This window comes from Embiotoca jacksoni, unplaced genomic scaffold, assembly GCF_022577435.1.
Source record: "Embiotoca jacksoni isolate LCO1_2020_lvr unplaced genomic scaffold, fEmbJac1.0.p SCAF_3, whole genome shotgun sequence".
Classification (NCBI taxonomy): Eukaryota; Metazoa; Chordata; class Actinopteri; family Embiotocidae; genus Embiotoca; species Embiotoca jacksoni.
The window spans coordinates 7868673-7886569 of NW_027185381.1; the positions used below are offsets into that span (position 1 = coordinate 7868673).

Genomic DNA, 17897 nt, shown 5'->3' on the forward strand with positions numbered 1-17897 from the left:
CATGTGACAGCTGGAAGGAAAAAAACTTCCTTTTAACAGGAAGAAAGCTGATGAGTTTCATTGATCTGAGACGTCATGTGTTGATAACATGCTAGCCATTTACAGCTATAGCAATGCTGTTTACTGTCCCCTCCTGCTAAAAGACACACAAAACGAATACAAACATGGTCACAAGCTTCCCTCTGTAACGTCTGGACCCTCATTAGTGCTGCTCATTCTGCAGCAGTGGTGTAGCACAATGATCTGGGCCCTTTACATTGAGACAGAACAACACATAATGCTCAGTAGTTTAGTGTCAGGGTCTTGGAGGCCGCTGGGTGTTTATGAGCAGAAACTATAGGCATTTGCTGTTTGACCAATGAAGGAACAAACCTACCTTTGTGTCAGTTTTCATTTTACATTTGATTTTACAGTTGATTTTTAGACATAAAAGACATAAATTCAACACAATTTCTTAAAACCACGAGAGCGTTGACCTGATGCTCTGCAACCTTAGAAAAACAGCTTCTTGCAGCTCTTATATCTGGTCAGGTTACATTTACAGCTTCAGTTGAGTTAACAGCAGAACATTTCAGGTTTTGGTGTGCACCCTGTGGACAGATGGACTGACTGTCAACATTTTAACGGGGTAAATGTTATTGCAGAAAAGCCAAAGACGTCAGTTTTACCAATGACAGCAGCCCCTGAATGCACTGCAGCCACAAGACATTTGATTAAGTGCTGGTCTCCTCTTCTTTTTAAACTGCAGCGTAAGACCTATTTTCTTGCTGCTGTTAAAACACTATTACCTTCGGCACCTAAAGCTATAATATAACCAAGAAGTGAATATGAGTTCAGATGATTTCTCAGGGAGTTACCTGAAAAGCTATCCAGGAAATTATCATATGACTTCAGGAAGAAATACAGAATTAAACATAACAGATCAATGATTATTTGATCCTTTAAAGCCTTTATACTTCACTGAGCAGTAAGCATTTCATAGCAAATGTACTGTCCTTTGGAGACAATAAATCTTCAAGTGAACTTTTAAAAGTCCAAAGACGCCAAATATGTAACGCTGCATGTTAAAAAAAAAAAAAAAAAAAAAAAAAAAAAAAATATCTGTAAAACAACTCGTGACATTTTAAATATTTTACACTCTACAACAGTGAGGCCATAAAAACACCACACTCCTGTCGAAGCTGATAAAGTTTGTACTGTATTAGAAAATGTGGAGTACGATCTTTTTCCATCTCTGAATTACAGACAAAACATTATGTCAAGGGTTTAATCACAAGTGTCTTTATTTTGTTGGAGACTTTATATACTCCAAGCCTGATGTACACAACCTGTGTGTAATGAGCCTGAGAACTGGGTTGGATTAACACTGGATAATTGGAATGAGATTGTAATCAAAGTTTCAATTATAGACTGCAGCCACAGTTAGGCTACTCTCTCCTGGGTGTTGATGTGCAATCTGTTAATTTGGAATTAGAGTATTAGTCTTCTCTTCCTCCCTCTGCCACCCTCTCTGTCTCCTAACTTAGTGTATCCTGTTTTTTTCGGGGTCCACAACAGGACAGTAATGTTTGACTGAATTGTGTGTTTTAACAGGCAATCTTTCCCCAGAGTTTATGTGCATTTCAAATCATGTTTATCATCTGTTGCTTATGTTTATATGATTTTTTTTTTCACACAGGTTCTTGGTATCCAGAGGTTGCAGGCACTGTGGTCCCGTATGTCCTGTGTGCATGCATGTGTGTAACAGTGCTACAAACCCACCCTCAGAAGCAAAGAGAGGAGACAACGCTGAAACAAGGTGTTAACAGTTATTAAGGAATGCCCTACAAAATGACAACGAGGTTGAAAGCTGGCTGAAAGCATCTCTTTGCCACACATTCAAATCAGATGAAAGATCTCCTCATCTCATCCATTTAATACTTCTTACAAGCCTCGATGTGTAGCCTGCTGTTATGGTTGATTAACACGATTTTTTCAAGGGACTTGACTGAAAATGTTTGCGTTTCAGAAATGTAATACACAACGCCAACGATAGGGAGCAGCAGCGCCCTGAAGGACGCCCGGCTGCTCCCCAACAAGTCCACGAAGAAAACGGAGGCCAACGAGGAGCCACAGAACCAGAAAGTATAGAGCAGTCTGCGGGAGTGACATGAAATGAATTTGGCTTTCTTGCGTTTTGTTCACACTTACGTTTAAAAATAACACAATGTGCAATTCGATGTTACAACACAGGAGGGTTTTTTTTTTTTCATGTACCTCTTACGGACTTGTAATCAGTAATTAGTCCATTTTAAAACATCAGGTAAGTACCGTGGATTTCAGAAATATTTAAATTTATTATAATTTCTCGCTTTTCTCATATCCCGACAGGAACAAACACAAATAGGTAATCCGAAACCTCACAGCATGTAGACAGAAATAACCACGTGAGGACGCGCAGGGAGAATAATAACATCCGCCACTTCCTTTCTATGTCGTCTGGTTCTGTAGAGCGGCTGCTTATTGTTTTGATTAGGAAAATAATTTGGGAAGGTTATAGCTACGGATTACGTAATCTGAGGTTAGTTTCCACCGGATACCTTTCACTGTATGCGTGTTAAACATCGCACCTGTCGATGTTTCAAATCGCGTCACCACGAGGTGCGAAAACAAACGAAAACAAAAGGTGACGTGCTCGTCCGCTGGCTAACAGCGTGCTAACCTTGGTGCTAAGCGCCAGCTCGCTGTTTTCATGTGCTGCTGATGTAATCATCGTTTCAATGCGTCTTTTGATTTTTACGGTTAATAATCGGCATTAAAAAAATAATATCAAGGCATTCAACGGAGACCGCGGTTTTGTCCCCCACTGTCGTGGGGGGGCGATAGCCAGCCGCTGTACGTCACCGGGAGCCAGTGAGGAGCGTTTCGGTCTCTGCAGGTTTCACCGACACTTCAGTGTAAAGTTTCATATCAACGTCAAACTTAAATGTTTTAGAAACAGTTTATGGTCGAGACTTTAACGTAATGACCGCAGCGCTTGTTTCCACGAGATATATATATGCAGTGTGTGTGTGTGTGTGTGTGAGTCATAGATGGAAACTTAAGTCTATTGTCGTATTTAATGCTGTTTTCTATGTGCGGTAAATTAGTTATATATGATCTAAATATGCGAGGCGGTGTTTCAGAAAGACCTCATTTGAAATGAAACTCTCGGTGTCACACACACACTGAGATCATGTGTTTATTTTGTCCAGGTAAAAAAACCTACAAATACATATTTGAATGCTGCATTAGGCGGTGTGATCCAGCAGAGGGCGCTGCAGCACAGACGTTTTGTTGCAACAGAGCATTGAGGGCTGCAGGAATATTTATATTTATATTTATATGTTTGTTATTTATTTATTTTTCAGTTCCACATACAGCTTTTGAGGTTTGTATTCATTGCCAAGCTTTGTTAAAGTAAAGTTTGTTTCTTAGGTTTGCTGCGATAAGCTTCCCAAGAACGACAGATGCAGCCACCTCTTCTTCAGCTGGATCAGCGATGAAGGCATTTAGAAGTATTAATATCTACAGTGGCTGAGATCAGGCGTCACAGAAATGTTTAAAGGGCCTGCTCATCTCAACTGTTCGCTGTTGGGGGAATTTTCTCCCACATACAGTGGTGTGAAAAAGTGTTCGACCCCTTCCTGGTTTCCAATTTTTTTTTCGCATGTCTGGTCACACTTAAATGTTTCAGATCATCAAACAAATTTAAATGTTCGTCAAAGATAACACAAGTAAACACAAAATGCAGTTTTTATTATTAAGGGAGAAAAAAAAATCCAAACCCACATGGCCCTGTGTGAAAAAGTGTTTGTCCCCTCCTGTTAAAACATAACTTAGCTGTGGTTTATCACACCTGAGTTTAATTTCTCTAGCCACACCCAGGCCTGATTACTGCCACACCTGTTCTCTATCAATAAATCACTTAAATAGGACCTGCCTGACAAAGTGAAGTAGACCAGAAGATCCTCAAAAGATAGACATCATGCTGAGATCCAAAGAAATTCAGGAACAAATGAGAAATAAAGTAATTGAGATATATCAGTCTGGAAAAGGTTCTAAAGCCATTTCTAAAGCTTTGGGACTCCAGAGAACCACAGTGAGAGCCATTATCCACAAATGGAGAAAACATGGAACAGTGGTGAACCTTCCCAGGAGTGGCCGGCCGACCAAAATTACTTCAAGAGCGCAGCGACGACTCATCCGAGAGGTCACAAAAGGCCCCACAACAACATCCAAAGAACTGCAGGCCTCACTTGCCTCAGTTAAGGTCAGTGTTCATGACTCCACCATAAGAAAGAGACTGGGCAGAAATGGCTGCATGGCAGAGTTCCAAGATGAAAACCACCGCTGAGCAAAAGGAACATTAAGGCTCGTCTCATTTTTGCCAGAAAACATCTTGATGATCCCCAAGACTTTTGGGAAAATACTCTGTGGACTGACGAGACAAAAGTTGAACTTTTTGGAAGGCGTGTGTCCCGTTACATCTGGCGTAAAAGTAACACCACATTTCAGAAAAAGAACATCATACCAACAGTAAAATATGGTGGTGGAAGTGTGATGGTCTGGGGCTGTTTTGCTGCTTCAGGACCTGGAAGACTTGCTGTGATAAATGGAACCATGAATTCTACTGTCTACCAAAACATCCTGAAGGAGAATGTCCGGCCATCTGTTCATGACCTCAAGCTGAAGCCAACTTGGGTTCTGCAGCAGGACAATGATCCAAAACACACCAGCAAGTCCACCTCTGAATGGATGAAGATAAACAAAATGAAGACTTTGGAGTGGCCTAGTCAAAGTCCTGACCTGAATCCTATTGAGATGCTGTGGCATGACCTTAAAAAGGCGGTTGGTGCTGGAAAACCCTCCAATGTGGCTGAATTACAACAACTCTGTAAAGATGAGTCGGCCAAAATTCCTCCACAGCTGTAAAAGACTCATTGCAAGTTATCGCAAACGCTTGATTGGAGTTGTTGCTGCTAAGGGTGGCCCAACCAGTTATTAGGTTTAGGGGGCAAACACTTTTTCACACAGGGCTATGTGGGTTTGGATTTTTTTTCTCCCTTAATAATAAAAACCTTCATTTAAAAACTGCATTTTGTGTTTACCTGTGTTATCTTTGACTAATATTTAAATTTGTTTGATGATCTGAAACATTTAAGTGTGACAGACATGCAAAAAAATAAGAACTCAGGAAGGGGGCAAACACTTTTTCACACCACTGTATATGGTCTTTGTTATTTATTTTTTCATTTCCACATACAGCTTTTGAGATTTGTATTCATTGCCAAGCTTTGCTGGCATCTTTGCTCTTAAAGTAAAGTTTGTTTCTTAGGTTTGCTGCGATAAGCTTCCCAGAACGACAGATGCAGCCACCTCTTCTTCAGCGATGAAGGCATTTCGAAGTATTAATATCTACAGCGGCTGAGATCAGGCGTCACAGAAATGTTTAAAGGGCCTGCTCATCTCAACTGTTTGCTGTTGGGGGAATTTTCTCCCACATATTGTCTTCCCAAAAGAGCCTTTTGCGGCTGTCTGGCTAATTCCTCTGCAACTTTTCCCACAGTATTTAGTTGCAGGGGCAGAGACCACATCCAGGATGCAGAGGCTTACGTCCCACTTTGTGATTCAGAAAGAGGGGGTCAAAGGTTAAAACAAATGATGTTGCTCCTATTTTTATAGCACAAACTGGGCTGTTTGCCGACAAGTACTGACTCGGCATGCCGTTTAATTCTCACTGATTTCAGTGCGTTTGCTCTTAAATGGCCCCGTGTTTTTAAAAGTCAAACATATTGTTGTTTCAAGCTAGTCGACGGTCTTGAGTCCATTTCGAGCTGAGAAAGACCAGAAGTTCAGTTTGATAACTTTTTGTTTTGTTTGTTTCCAGATATGGTTTTGGCGTGCGTGTTTTCTTACCTCTAATTATAACGCAGTACAACAACGCTCTCGTTGGAAAATGGGCGACATTAGTATCAGGAGAAGTGAAAGTGACGTGATTTTTTTCATTCACTTGCTCAGTAATGATTGACAGCAGCAAGATGTTTCCATTAGAGGAAATGTGGCTGGCCAGGAGGAGGTTGGCAGCCAAGCCTGGGAGGAGTTGGGACAAAAAGCAGAATAGGCGCTCCAGCTGCAGAAGGAACAGTCGGCTGTGTATTTCCTGGCTGGGCAGCGTCCCTGGTGACGGTGCCTCCGCCATGCCTCAGACCAACCCAGACTCTAAATGCTTGACCCACCTTTGGCTTCAATGTGTGCTCTAATGTGTTTTTTTTTTGTGTTTTTTTTAAGCTTTTCTCAGAGCGCAAAACACTTGCATTAACTAAGCATTTACTTTTCCAGATTAGCAATAAGGGTTTGTATCTGTTAACATGCTGACTGAGACGTTTCCTATTCTAATATCTCTTTCCTTCTTCCCTCCAGATCTCCCCTTCCTTCATAGAAGCCATGGATGAGCAGACAGGCTCTCCTGCGGCCAACGCCGAAAACAACAGCCAGAGAAATGGAGATGAGGTAAGAAGTGAACACGCGTATCAAATACCATATTTTTCCCGTTTTTCCAGTTCAAACTCCAAGAAAGTCTGGCCAGTATGTATCAATACTGCTACCCGAACCTTTAGACTTTTTTTTTTTTTTTTGGGTGTCTTGGCAAGAAACCCCGACGTGGCAGCTGGACCAAAGGGAGGAAGAGGAAGAAGCCGATGAAGGACAGCAACGCACCCAAGGCTCCCCTGACAGGCTACGTTCGCTTTATGAACGACAGGCGGGAGCAGCTCCGGGCCGAGCGTCCAGACGTGCCCTTTCCGGAGATTACAAGGATGCTGGGCAACGAGTGGAGCAAGCTGCCCCCCGAGGAGAAGCAGGTCAGTGAAGAAGTTCCACACGGGGGGAGGGGACGTCCGACTGTGAAGAGAAATGTGTCAAAGCTTTGCTGTCATTTCCTACTTTTTCCGGGTTTACGATTGCCTTCAAAATGCTGAAAAGTCTGCATGAGTTTCAGAGAAAGCGGTCGGAGATTAAACAGACCAGAGGCAGCAGAAACATTTGTTTAGATTTTTTTTTTGAATAACAAGGTAGTGTTACTGTTGGCTTTAGGATATTGCACCAGTGGTGCTCCAAAGTACTGGACTGAAATATTCATTTGCAACATGTCAACACTTAAGACTCTCCGCTGAGAGATTTAACAATGTATTACTTTCATGTAATGTTTCACTGTGCACAAAAGCACCACAAGAACAAAAGCCTGAAGGATCCACAGTGTCTGTGTTTCAGAGCTGTCAAAACACGGACTTACACACGACTACGCTCGACAGATGTTTGACGTCTTTTCACAGATTGCTTTGCAATAACTTGAGGGCATCTTGTGTTGTGTCCTAGTAGGGTTGCGCAATTAATCGTATCAGAATCACCATCGTTGTTCGTACCTCTGTGTGTTCTTATTTCTAAAGGACAGCAAATCTGCTGCATTTCCATTTGAGACATTAGCTACATCAAAACAAGCGCTCCTACTTCCCCTCCGCCAGCGACAAGGCGGCGTTACACCGAGGTGATGCCGAGCAGCAGAAACGGGCAGAAAAGACAAATGAACCCGGCGAGCGTGAATGGGAGACCTCGTCGAAAAGAAAGCAACACAGGAAACTACTCGTTCAACCGTAGTTTCTGTAAGAGAAGACGAGAGATTTAAGTTGATTGTTTTCATGTCCGGTGTCATAAAGCAGCTGCGAGCTCAAACCAGGAGCGTTCCCCTTCTGTTGTCCACAGTGGAAATGCTGGTGTTGACAATTCCGTGCACCTCCTCATTACACGAGGGGAGATCCAAACAACCCGAGGCCGCTCCTGTGACGCAGCGCGCGGACCGCGGGGGGAAGCCGTACACATTCACACATCAGCACTCGTGTTCCGCACACTTTTGGGACGCGTCTACGATGTCATCATGAACTCGAGCAGAAAGCGCACTTTTGATGTCTTAATGTGCAACGGAGGCTCGTGAGACGTTTTGGTTGACGTTTGCATTTCAATAGGGGCAGAACTTCACCGTCTACGACTGACAAAAGCGCATCAGGTCGGTGGTGCCAGCGGGCGGGAGTTCTCCCGAAAGCATTCGGCCGAAACGAGCCGAACTGCGGCGCGGTGTGAGCTTTTGATTGTCCCGACATGACGACGCAGCAGCTCACGGTGCGTTTAAATGGGAAGCGTCTCACGATGCTCACCTGATCTGGCTCCCTGCCGACGTCTTTCTAAATTAGGACACAAAATGTGGCGGGCGAGATCGCAAGTACGTACGCAAGCAGTAGCAACTCGGCATAACGCCGGTACGACGTCGGGCACCGTCGTATCTGACGAGTCCAACAACTTTCATCTTGAAAAAAAATGACGAGGGAGAATCACGATCTCAATACTCGGCAAGAAAATCACGACGCTCATTTCTTACAGAACCATGCGGCCGTATGTCCTACTTATATTCTCGACTGTGATGCAAGATTAATATAGAGAGTTTCAAAAAGATGCTTTCTTGTAATGATAGAAATAGTATTACAGTCAGTTATCTAAGATGAATTTGTCTCCACAAAGACATCTGGATGGAAAGCACCGTGCTTCAAGCAGGAAAAATGTCCATTTTGTTTTCAAAATAAGGCAGAACATGAATGCCTTTAAATCATCTTGAAGTATTTAATATAGTTTATGTTATGACATTAAATTCTGTCTATGCTGTGTATTTAATTTCATACCAGCCTTAACAAAATTCATCATGCCTACTGAACTATTTACATCATTCAAAGTTAGACGTGGGAGTTTGTCTCGCCCGTCTTTCCAGAGAAGATTTGAATCGTCTGGACATGTTTTGTTTTTCCGATCCAAAGGTTGGATGGAGCCTTGATAACGTTGCTGCTGATTTGTTGCATGTTGTTGTTCTTGCCCATATCTCTTAGCCCCATTTTTGAATGAAGATGGTTAAATAAATGCTTTTCTACTAATTTGATTACAAGATGCACCTTTTTGTTGGAGGACCCGAGTGAATGTCGGTTATTAATATTTGAAATGACTTCTTTTTTTTCCGTCTACTGAAAGGAACTAATCCTAATTAGGAATAATCACTCTCACCCACAATCCTCCTCCATTCTCTTTCACCAAATCTCATTTTCCTCCTTTTCGGCTACGCCCCCCCCCCCCCCTCCCACAGCTCATCTCACCTTTCGGTCTTGTCTCTGCAGCGATACTTGGACGAGGCGGAGAAAGATAAGGAGCGCTACATGCGGGAACTGGAGAAGTACCAGAAGACAGAAGCCTACAAACATTTCACCAGGAAGGTCCAGGAGAAGCAGAAGGGCAAGAGGCACCGGGGAGGTGAGATCTGCTTGGCAAAGCAACAGAGCGCTGCAAATAGCAAGTTTGGCAGTCGGCCCACCGTCATTTTTACGGCATTCTGTTTGAAAAGGAGTTGGCAGGTCATATATTTCTTATGTCTGATGATATTTGAAGAAACCAGTTGTTGGTGGGCAAACCCTGTCCAGACAGGGTGACCCGCATGATCTCGAATCTGCAGTGAAAGTCGTACAATCCAGTGAGCAGTCAGGATGTCGTTGTGCTTTCTATCTTTCTTTCTTCCTACGCATTAGTAGAAAGAAAAAAAAATGGAAATGTGAGTCGGAAATCACTCTTGTGGATTGAAATTTGTAGTTTTGACACCTAAGGTTCTGTTCAGCACCAAATCACCAAGTGATCTCGTGGAGCTTTTGAGCCAAAGACTGCTACTCTTCTACTGGGCAACGCTCAGAAACATCAGGTCGACACAAACACCACCGAGGCTTGAACATCTTTTCCTACTCGGTTTGCTCACCCTAAAAACGTTTGTACGTGCTATTTAGTGATTTTTAGTTGCTGTATACATTGACAGTAGTTCATCATTTAGCTAAAGGATGCAAGAAGTTATGAGCTGTTGTGCTCAGTCAGTGGAAATGGAAAGGAAATTATACGGAACAAGTTTGTAATATTTCAGTCAGGAAGTAATAGTTCAACTTGAGGTGAAGGAGCTCCCACTTCTTCTCACACAACATCCGGTTTTCATGAGGGATGCACAATATTATCTGCGTGTCATCAGTATTGGATGATAAAGGCTTTAAAATGAGCATTTGTGACAGGCTGATAAATGAGCGCTTTAATAATGCTTCAATGCTTTGATGCATGACTAAATGCTTGATCCTCACCGCTTGTACGGCATGTCTGGGTGCAATAATGTGTCAGTGTGGAGTCCGAAACAGATAGAAAAGCTGCTGTTTGGAAATAATTGTATTTGGGGGAAGCATCATCCAAACCCGTTTTGTTTAAAAGAAAATGCAACCCGAGCTGAGGTGGTTTTCTTATTTCGCTCAGTAAATGTGTCCATTTTGAAAAGCACAGTAATAAATGTCTGCAGCCTGCAGTGAGCCACCACAATATGGGAAGGCCTTGGCGATATGTTGATTACGTTACAGAAGAAACATATTGTTCATTGCAATTTGTTGGAAATAAACAGGTGCATGTCGATATCGGCGTCCGTAATCGGCTAAAATAATTGAAGAATATCAGCAAAAATTCCAGCATCCCTCGTTTGCTTTATCTGTTCCTGTTTTGTCTCTGCGGATAATCTTAAAACTCCAAAATGTCAGCGACATAAAAAAAAAAAAAAAATACAGAATCTGAGAAACTGCTCGACTGACCTATAATACTCTGCTTCATCTCAGTTGATTCACAACAGAGTGCGGTGAGGTGATTTGTCTGGATGTCTTTTATTCAGTCTGTCAGTGGTGAAGTCGCACCGCACCGGAAAAAGTCTGAATCATCTGCTGTCCTCTTTCTTTATTCTTTCTTTCCTCACCAGATGTTGGGCACCAGGTCGCCAACGAGGCTCTCCACGAGGTCAGTAGCTCTTTCCTGACCCGTCACGCTCACAAGTACTTATCATAACAAGTCAAATATAATGAAGCAGAGCGATCCTCTTCCGATTTTCAAAACAATTGTGTCCGCTCCATAAACCGGTTTAACGATGGGAAGAACGAGATCTTAGCAGGATGATGCGCCTCGTTAAGTTGAGCGGTAGTTCAGCAACGCGTCTATTGTCAGGACGAAGCGTGAGGTGTTCAAGGTGAGACGCAGACCGTCGATGTGTGGCGTCAGCATTCATTTCAGACATCGTGTTGCTTAAAAGTACTTCTCAAAGCGTAAACAACAGGAAATCAAACAGCTGGATTTGATTTCGCAACAAATTTTATATATATGTATATAAAAAAAAAGCTTAATTCCAAAGTGTGTCAAAGTGAACATTTCACGAAATGTGTCTCATCTTTTTTTGTGCTATTTTCTCATGCAGGAATGTGAACCTGTTGTGTTTGACCTCCTCTTGTTTTACACATTAAGTGCTCATTCTAGCATCACTAAAGCTGCATTAATCCGCTTTGCTGCTGATCCAAACACTAAGTACTAAGTGTTTCATTGCTTTTTATTGAGTTCTGCATGTAAATAAAAAGGTTTCCTTCGACAGTGTTACATATTACTGTAAAGGTGAATCAGCACACCAGTGTTTCCCCTCCAGATGTTTACATCGACAGCATTAATGTCATTGTGTTAAGCTATGAGGAGGGAGGATGCATTCCTCCAGAGGAGGGAATGAAACCTGAGCTGTGCTTCTTTTTCCAAACACTTTTTTTTTTTTGAAAAATTATTGCAAACCACTTCAGAGCCTTTGATATCGCAGAAGCACCGGTGATGAAATTACTTTCTACCTCCTCATTTCTTAAACTGCATCGCTGTATTTTCCCTGTGGCCAGGTATGAAATCAATTACCCACCCACAGCTCAGGCAGATAAATGACCTCCTCTCGCTGTCAGTCTGTGTGGCTAAATGTTTCCAGCTTATCTGCTTCCCTCTTCCTTTCTCTGGCTCTCAACAGAAGGATGCGGAGGGGAAGGACAGAACTGTGTTTGACATACCGATCTTCACGGAGGAGTTCCTCAACCACAGCAAAGGTAAACGCAGGCCGGCTCTCTTTGTACTTTGTGTGCTTTGGCTTTTTTTTATTTATTTATTTTTTTTTTTAAACCTCCATTTGTCTAAGTGTTTCTAAACACACTCCTCCGCCGCCTCGAGAGAACTTTGCTTTAAAGCGCTCCGGCCGTCCCAGAATAGTCCCTCAGTCCGCTGAACTCACTGATGTCCTAAACTCTCGCATAAAAAATGGATGACGGCGCCGACCGACTGCTGCGTCTGGCTCCGCCGTGTCCCCGGAGCTCCCCTCTGATCTCCCGCCGCGTCTCTCCTCTCTCTGCGCCCGTTTTCTCTCCGCAGCGCGCGAAGCCGAGATGAGGCAGCTGAGGAAGACCAACATGGAGTACGAGGAGCGCAACGCGGCCCTGCAGAAGCACGTGGAGAGCATGCGCGGGGCTGTAGAGCGGCTGGAAGGCGACGTGATGCAGGAGAGGGGGCGCAACGGCCTCCTGCACCAACACCTGGAGACCCTGCGGCAGGCGCTCACCTCCAGTTTCTCCGCCGTGCCTCTGCCAGGTATGGGCTTGGAGAAGATTTCAGCTTTTCACGACGTATCGATGTTATTTTCTGTGGAGATACGGGAAAAAGACCGTTTCCTTTTAAATGGAGTTTTTCCGCGCTATGCCGCTTGTTAAGGCCGCAAGCGCTTACATTCTTGTTTTTCACCAGTCGGAGGTTGGAGTGCGATTAGTATGCGTTTCTGTTCCCATCTTGGACACTTGCGGTTTCGAATCATATCCCATTTTACGTAACATCGTTTGTCTTCATTGATATGTTCCAAAACTGCTTGTTTTATTCAAAGTAAATCTACTTTTTACCCATCGTTTGGACTTATTCATGGAGTTGCTTTATTCTCAAAAAGTTACAAAGGAAGAACTAAGGCACTGTTTTAATAAAAGTGCTTGTGACTTCGTAGAAAATATCGAGATATATATATCATGTATCACCATTCAGCCAAAAATATATTTGGGATGTGACTTTCGGTCCATATTCACTCAGCCCTACTGACAGTTGAGAACAGCCAACACCAGTATCACTTTATTCAATGGGGCTTCCAGTTACAGAGGTGCAATACAAAATGTATATATACTCAGTAGACGATGATAAAATCCTGTCGTACTCAGTACTTTGTCGTCACAAGATTCGTAGACTTATCTTGTGTTTTTCTGATTTGTTTCGATAACAAATCAAATTAAATTGGAACGTAATAAATGACTACACTGCCCTAGATGTCTTTTTATGTCGGTTATTTCTGCAGCCTAAGTTTGTGTAAGATTTGCTGATATGGAGTTTTTGTCTGATCTATTACGTCCCTACAGACTGGGATCATCAGTTTTGGGAATCTTTTTAGGATAATAATGAAATAGGCTTTTTCTTTTTTTTTAAATCAACATTCAGCTCTGTGCGGAAAAAGTGAAGAAAATCATTTTTTATTGCTGAAAGTGTGTAACGTGACTTTTTGGCTTAAAGTGAGCTGATCAATCCACTTTATGAAATGTTCTATCTCAAACCTCTAATTCATCCCTAGAAACAAAAACAAGCCGTGCGGGACGCTGCGAGTCTCGGGAGTCACAGATGCTGAGACGTGAATAATAACGTCGGCGTTTAACCTTCAGTGTAACTGTGTTGAGCATCTCTTGTTCTTGAAGCACATTTAAACAAGGACCACGTGCTGTTCTTTTAAGGACTGTTCCTGTAACCGAGCCCATGAATCCGCCTTCATTTGAACCCGTCTCTAATTTAAATGTAATAGATGTGCCCCCGCTTTGTTTTGCGTGTTCAATGCAGACAGCCTGCGCTCCGTTCACACCCACAACATTTCTCTTGTGATCTTCTTCCACACCTATTTGAATTTATTTCTCGCACAGCACGCGCAGACAGCAAGAATTGACATAACACCTCTGGAATTATTTCATAAGACCTTCACTATGAAAGATGATTGCAAAACCCACTAAGTTCTGGCCTCAGGGAAGCTTCCCAGCACTCCTTGTTGTGGAGAAAGTGTTATTAAATTCATAATGGAGAGCATCAAAGCTTCTTCTCAGAGTAAACAACTTTTGCTTTTGCATTTACAAATCTTTTGTTTTTATTTGATTGTGTATTTTTCCTGAATTATCTTACTTTACTTAGATTGACAGGCCTCTATTTTATATTGTGATATTTCTAGATTTTATATTTCTACTTTGCACATGGTAATCTTTCTAGTTTTGACCAGGAGTGTAACAGGACATTAAATTCTTTGTTTGGCATGTACCTCGGTTTTTGGTTCAGCAGAAATGCATGAAATAACATCTTTGTTATTTATTGTAAAAAAATTATACATAAACATTCATCAGTGTCCCATTGGCCATAATTCTTAGTGTGACAGTTAAAGCACTCTAATGTTGTCATATTGTCACTAAGGAAATGATAATAAGCAGCACAAATGTCAGTAAAGATCCATCAATAAGAATTTGACCCTAATGAGTGTGAAATAAACCAAATAAAACAACGTCCATTGAGACATGTGCGACATACTAATAAACCCTCCTGGCTTGCTGAAGCCGATAGATGGCCGCTGAAATGCTTCCTTGGAAGTCATACGCTAGAGTTTCCAGCTTTCAGCCCTGAAAGTTCATAAAATATAAATCTGCTTTTTGGATCAGGGGCGATATGAAACAGAAGTGTCAAAACCAAACCGAAGGGTTCGGGGCGAATACTCTCACGGTTACTAACACCTCCTTTTTGATGCACATTTTGTTATGATAATGAATTCGATGAAAAGCCAGAAATGGCCTCCCCCTTGTCTGCTGCCTGTCCGACCCTTTGATCCAGCCTGCGATGTCCTTTGCGGTTGAAGCTATCGGTAGTGATTGTAGTGGGTGGCGATGTAGCGCTTGGCTCATTCATATTGTTGGTGATTCCTGCCCTCTGTTCGGTAGTACCGCCTGCAGAGGGAACCTAAAGGGCATGTTTGTGGTAGAGTGTGTGGGCAGCAGTCCGAAATAAACAACACTCCGCACCGTGAGTAAAAGACAAGATGTCGATTACAAACGGATGGCGTTTCCTTTCCCCTGTTTTTAAGATGTGTTTTGCAGCTAATGAAAAGCTAAAGATTTGACCCGAAAACACGCACGGCACTTAAAGAAACATCGGCACGCTGACGTCGCACACTTTGTGGTCCTGCAGGCAGTGGAGAGACGCCCACTCTTGACACCATTGACTCCTACATGAAGAAACTCCACAGCCTCATCGTCGGTAACCCCCAGGAACACGAGAGTCTCATCAACACTGTGAGAGACGTGGTCAACCGTTTGGACAGGTACGACTTGTTTACTTTGCATTGCTTAACGTAATGACCTTTTTTTGGGGGGTTATTTTTATTTATTAATTGTCGATAAAATGGAAACGATAACAATTGAAAAAAACAGTCTTATCTCTAGGTTAACTTCTTAGCTTTTGTTGAGCTTGGCTAACTGTTTCAGCAGCGTCAGACTTTTCTCGTTTCAGTAAATACATTTAGTCTTTTGCTGTTGTCTAACCTAGATAATTGGACCGAGTTCAGCTGATGCGATGGGAGTGTGATTCACGGCGACGTTGAGTTGATGCCGGTTCCAGGTCGATGCCTTGCTCCTCAACGTTGAATCTTCTTGTCGATCTGTCATCCCAGTTGAGTTAAAGACATCTTTTATCACTCTGCTAAGGTGGTACAGGTGAAGGTGATGTAGCGTCTCATATTTATTTATTATTTTGTACATTTAAAAAAAAAAAAAAAAAAAAAAAACTCTGCTCACACTTTAATATCGCTGTAATTTGTTTTATAAAGTAATCAGACAGGACATAAAACTCTGCCCCTGTTTGTCCTGTTCTGTCTTCACCATCCATTTATCGCAAATGCTTCCACAGCAATATCCAAACCATTATCAAACATGTTGTCTGTGGGATTGTATTTACCATATCAAAGAAATGTTGTTGAGCAGACTGTCTTTTTTTTCATGCTCTGTTGAAGAAAAACACGTGCCATTCTTTTTCTTTTTTTTCCTGTGTGAAAAAGTGTTTGTGTTTTCAATAAATGTATTTACATCATGTGAGCATTAAGTTTGTTTGGAGAGGTTCATGACAGGCTGGGGAATATGTTTGCACTGAAATGAAAATCAAAGTCGGATACACTAGGTACCATTGGCCTATATTTCCTGCTTCGTCCTTTTGAAAGTCTCTCTCAACGTTAGAGTAGTTGATGTAGATTCAGAAAGAATTCAGACCCTTGAAGTTTTTCACGCTTTACTCTGCTTTAGATAACATTTTAAGTGGGTAAAATTGCCATTTTGCCCATAAATCAACTGGCCAAAACCCATAATTACAAAGTGGAAATATGTTACTAGAATTTATGAAAAAAACAAACCTGAAATCTCTCATTTTCCAAATATTCAGACCCTTAAGTCAGTTCATTGCAGAGGTTCCTTTGGCAGCAAATACAGCCTTCTAAAAGCTTTGTTCACCTGGACTTGGCAGGTCCTGTTCTTCTTGTCACATCCTCTTATTTTCATCAGCAGGGATTGATACTAAACTGAATTGCCATCTTGAGGCTTCTCTACAGACGTTGTATTTTTCCTCATGTTCTCTTGGCTTTGGTCCTTTTTGCTTGGATTTCCAGTTTGGCCGGGCAGCCGACTCCAGGAAAAGTCCTGTAGGTTCCAAACTTTTTCCATTTTACAAATATTGAGGCCATTGTGCTCCTGGGAACGATCAAACCTCTAGAAACTTTATATACACAGATGTGTGCCTCACTAAACTGTGTCCAATCCTTTCATTTGCCACTAGTGGACAAATTATTGATTTAAAATGAACAGTTAAGTGTGCAAAAATGAAGTATTCTTGATCTACTGCATGTTGGCCACCGTCAAGTGTAGAAACAATTCCCCTTAGATGATGCATCTAAGCATCTGCATCTGTAAATATTAAAGTCGCTAGATTTATGATTTGCTGAAGTAAATGGTGCATTTACAGTTTGTAATTTATCACACTAGGAAGAACTGTTAACTTTTAAAAGCCACATTTTTAAGTGAAAGTACAACACCCACAGAACTATGCGACTTCCCTGCTGTAATACTTCACTATTTGGAATTGTGCTTGGTTGGCCCCTAAGCTTATTTACTTCCAGCTGATGTGTTGAATCAAAAAGATTTGGATTGCTTAAGTCAATTGAGCAGCTCTGCTGTAATTCACCTGAATCCGGGTGAAACACAAATTACATTGCAGTCTGCAGCTCATTCACAGCTCAATAATCTTTGGGGATCTTTTCTCACTCAAAAACCGTATTAGTCCAAAGAAAACAACTAAATGACTTGAAGATTCTGCTATAAATCTTCTTAAATAAACCAAATCATAACATTTTGAATGCATGTTCCCATTTGTTTAATCGGGAGCTGGCCAGTTGGTTTGGACATGAACTGTAAAGTTGTACTGCGTTTGTTTTTGACTTTACATTATGAGCCTTTCCTGTTTCCATCCACTGATGCCCGTTTCCTTTTTACCAGCTGAGACTTCCTCTCCACAATGGCCACATGTGTCACAGTTATATCCAACATTGTCCTGAGCAGATGTTCTGTTCCCAGAGAAAATACGGCAGGTCATACCGTGAACACAGAATGATACACAAATGCTGAATGCAGTGATACTAATTCTGTGTGGACATAGAAGATCCCCGCAGCCAATCATTCCTGTGCAATTTGAAGCAGTGTGAAAAGTGGAAGTTTGAAATTTTGCAACCGGGAAGGTGATATACTGCCAGCTTGTTTTGGGAGTAATTCCATTTTTTTTTTTATTGTTAAAAACAGTTGTGAACTTGTGCAATATGTACTTAAATACAACTAAGAGTC

General features: G+C 42.0%; 1 protein-coding gene across 7 annotated transcripts; it reads left to right on the forward strand.

Moving 5' to 3' along the window:
* Nucleotides 1–2164: 2164 nt before the first annotated feature.
* On the forward strand, nt 2165–16104 carry hmg20a (high mobility group 20A). 7 transcript variants are annotated; one of them, XM_069162970.1, is made up of 10 exons: nt 2499–2560; nt 3457–3526; nt 6442–6531; nt 6672–6881; nt 9231–9363; nt 10877–10914; nt 11945–12020; nt 12340–12555; nt 15208–15340; nt 15565–16104. In XM_069162970.1, the coding sequence occupies exons 2-10, from the start codon at nt 3521–3523 to the stop codon at nt 15566–15568; spliced, it is 906 nt and encodes a 301-aa protein (XP_069019071.1). In that variant the 5' UTR covers nt 2499–2560; nt 3457–3520; the 3' UTR covers nt 15569–16104. The 7 variants fall into 7 exon arrangements, with proteins under 7 accessions (XP_069019075.1, XP_069019073.1, XP_069019071.1 ...); XM_069162974.1 differs by lacking the exons at nt 2499–2560; nt 3457–3526 and adding an exon at nt 2165–2302; XM_069162972.1 differs by lacking the exon at nt 3457–3526 and having other exon boundaries at nt 2477–2560.
* Nucleotides 16105–17897: the final 1793 nt, after the last annotated feature.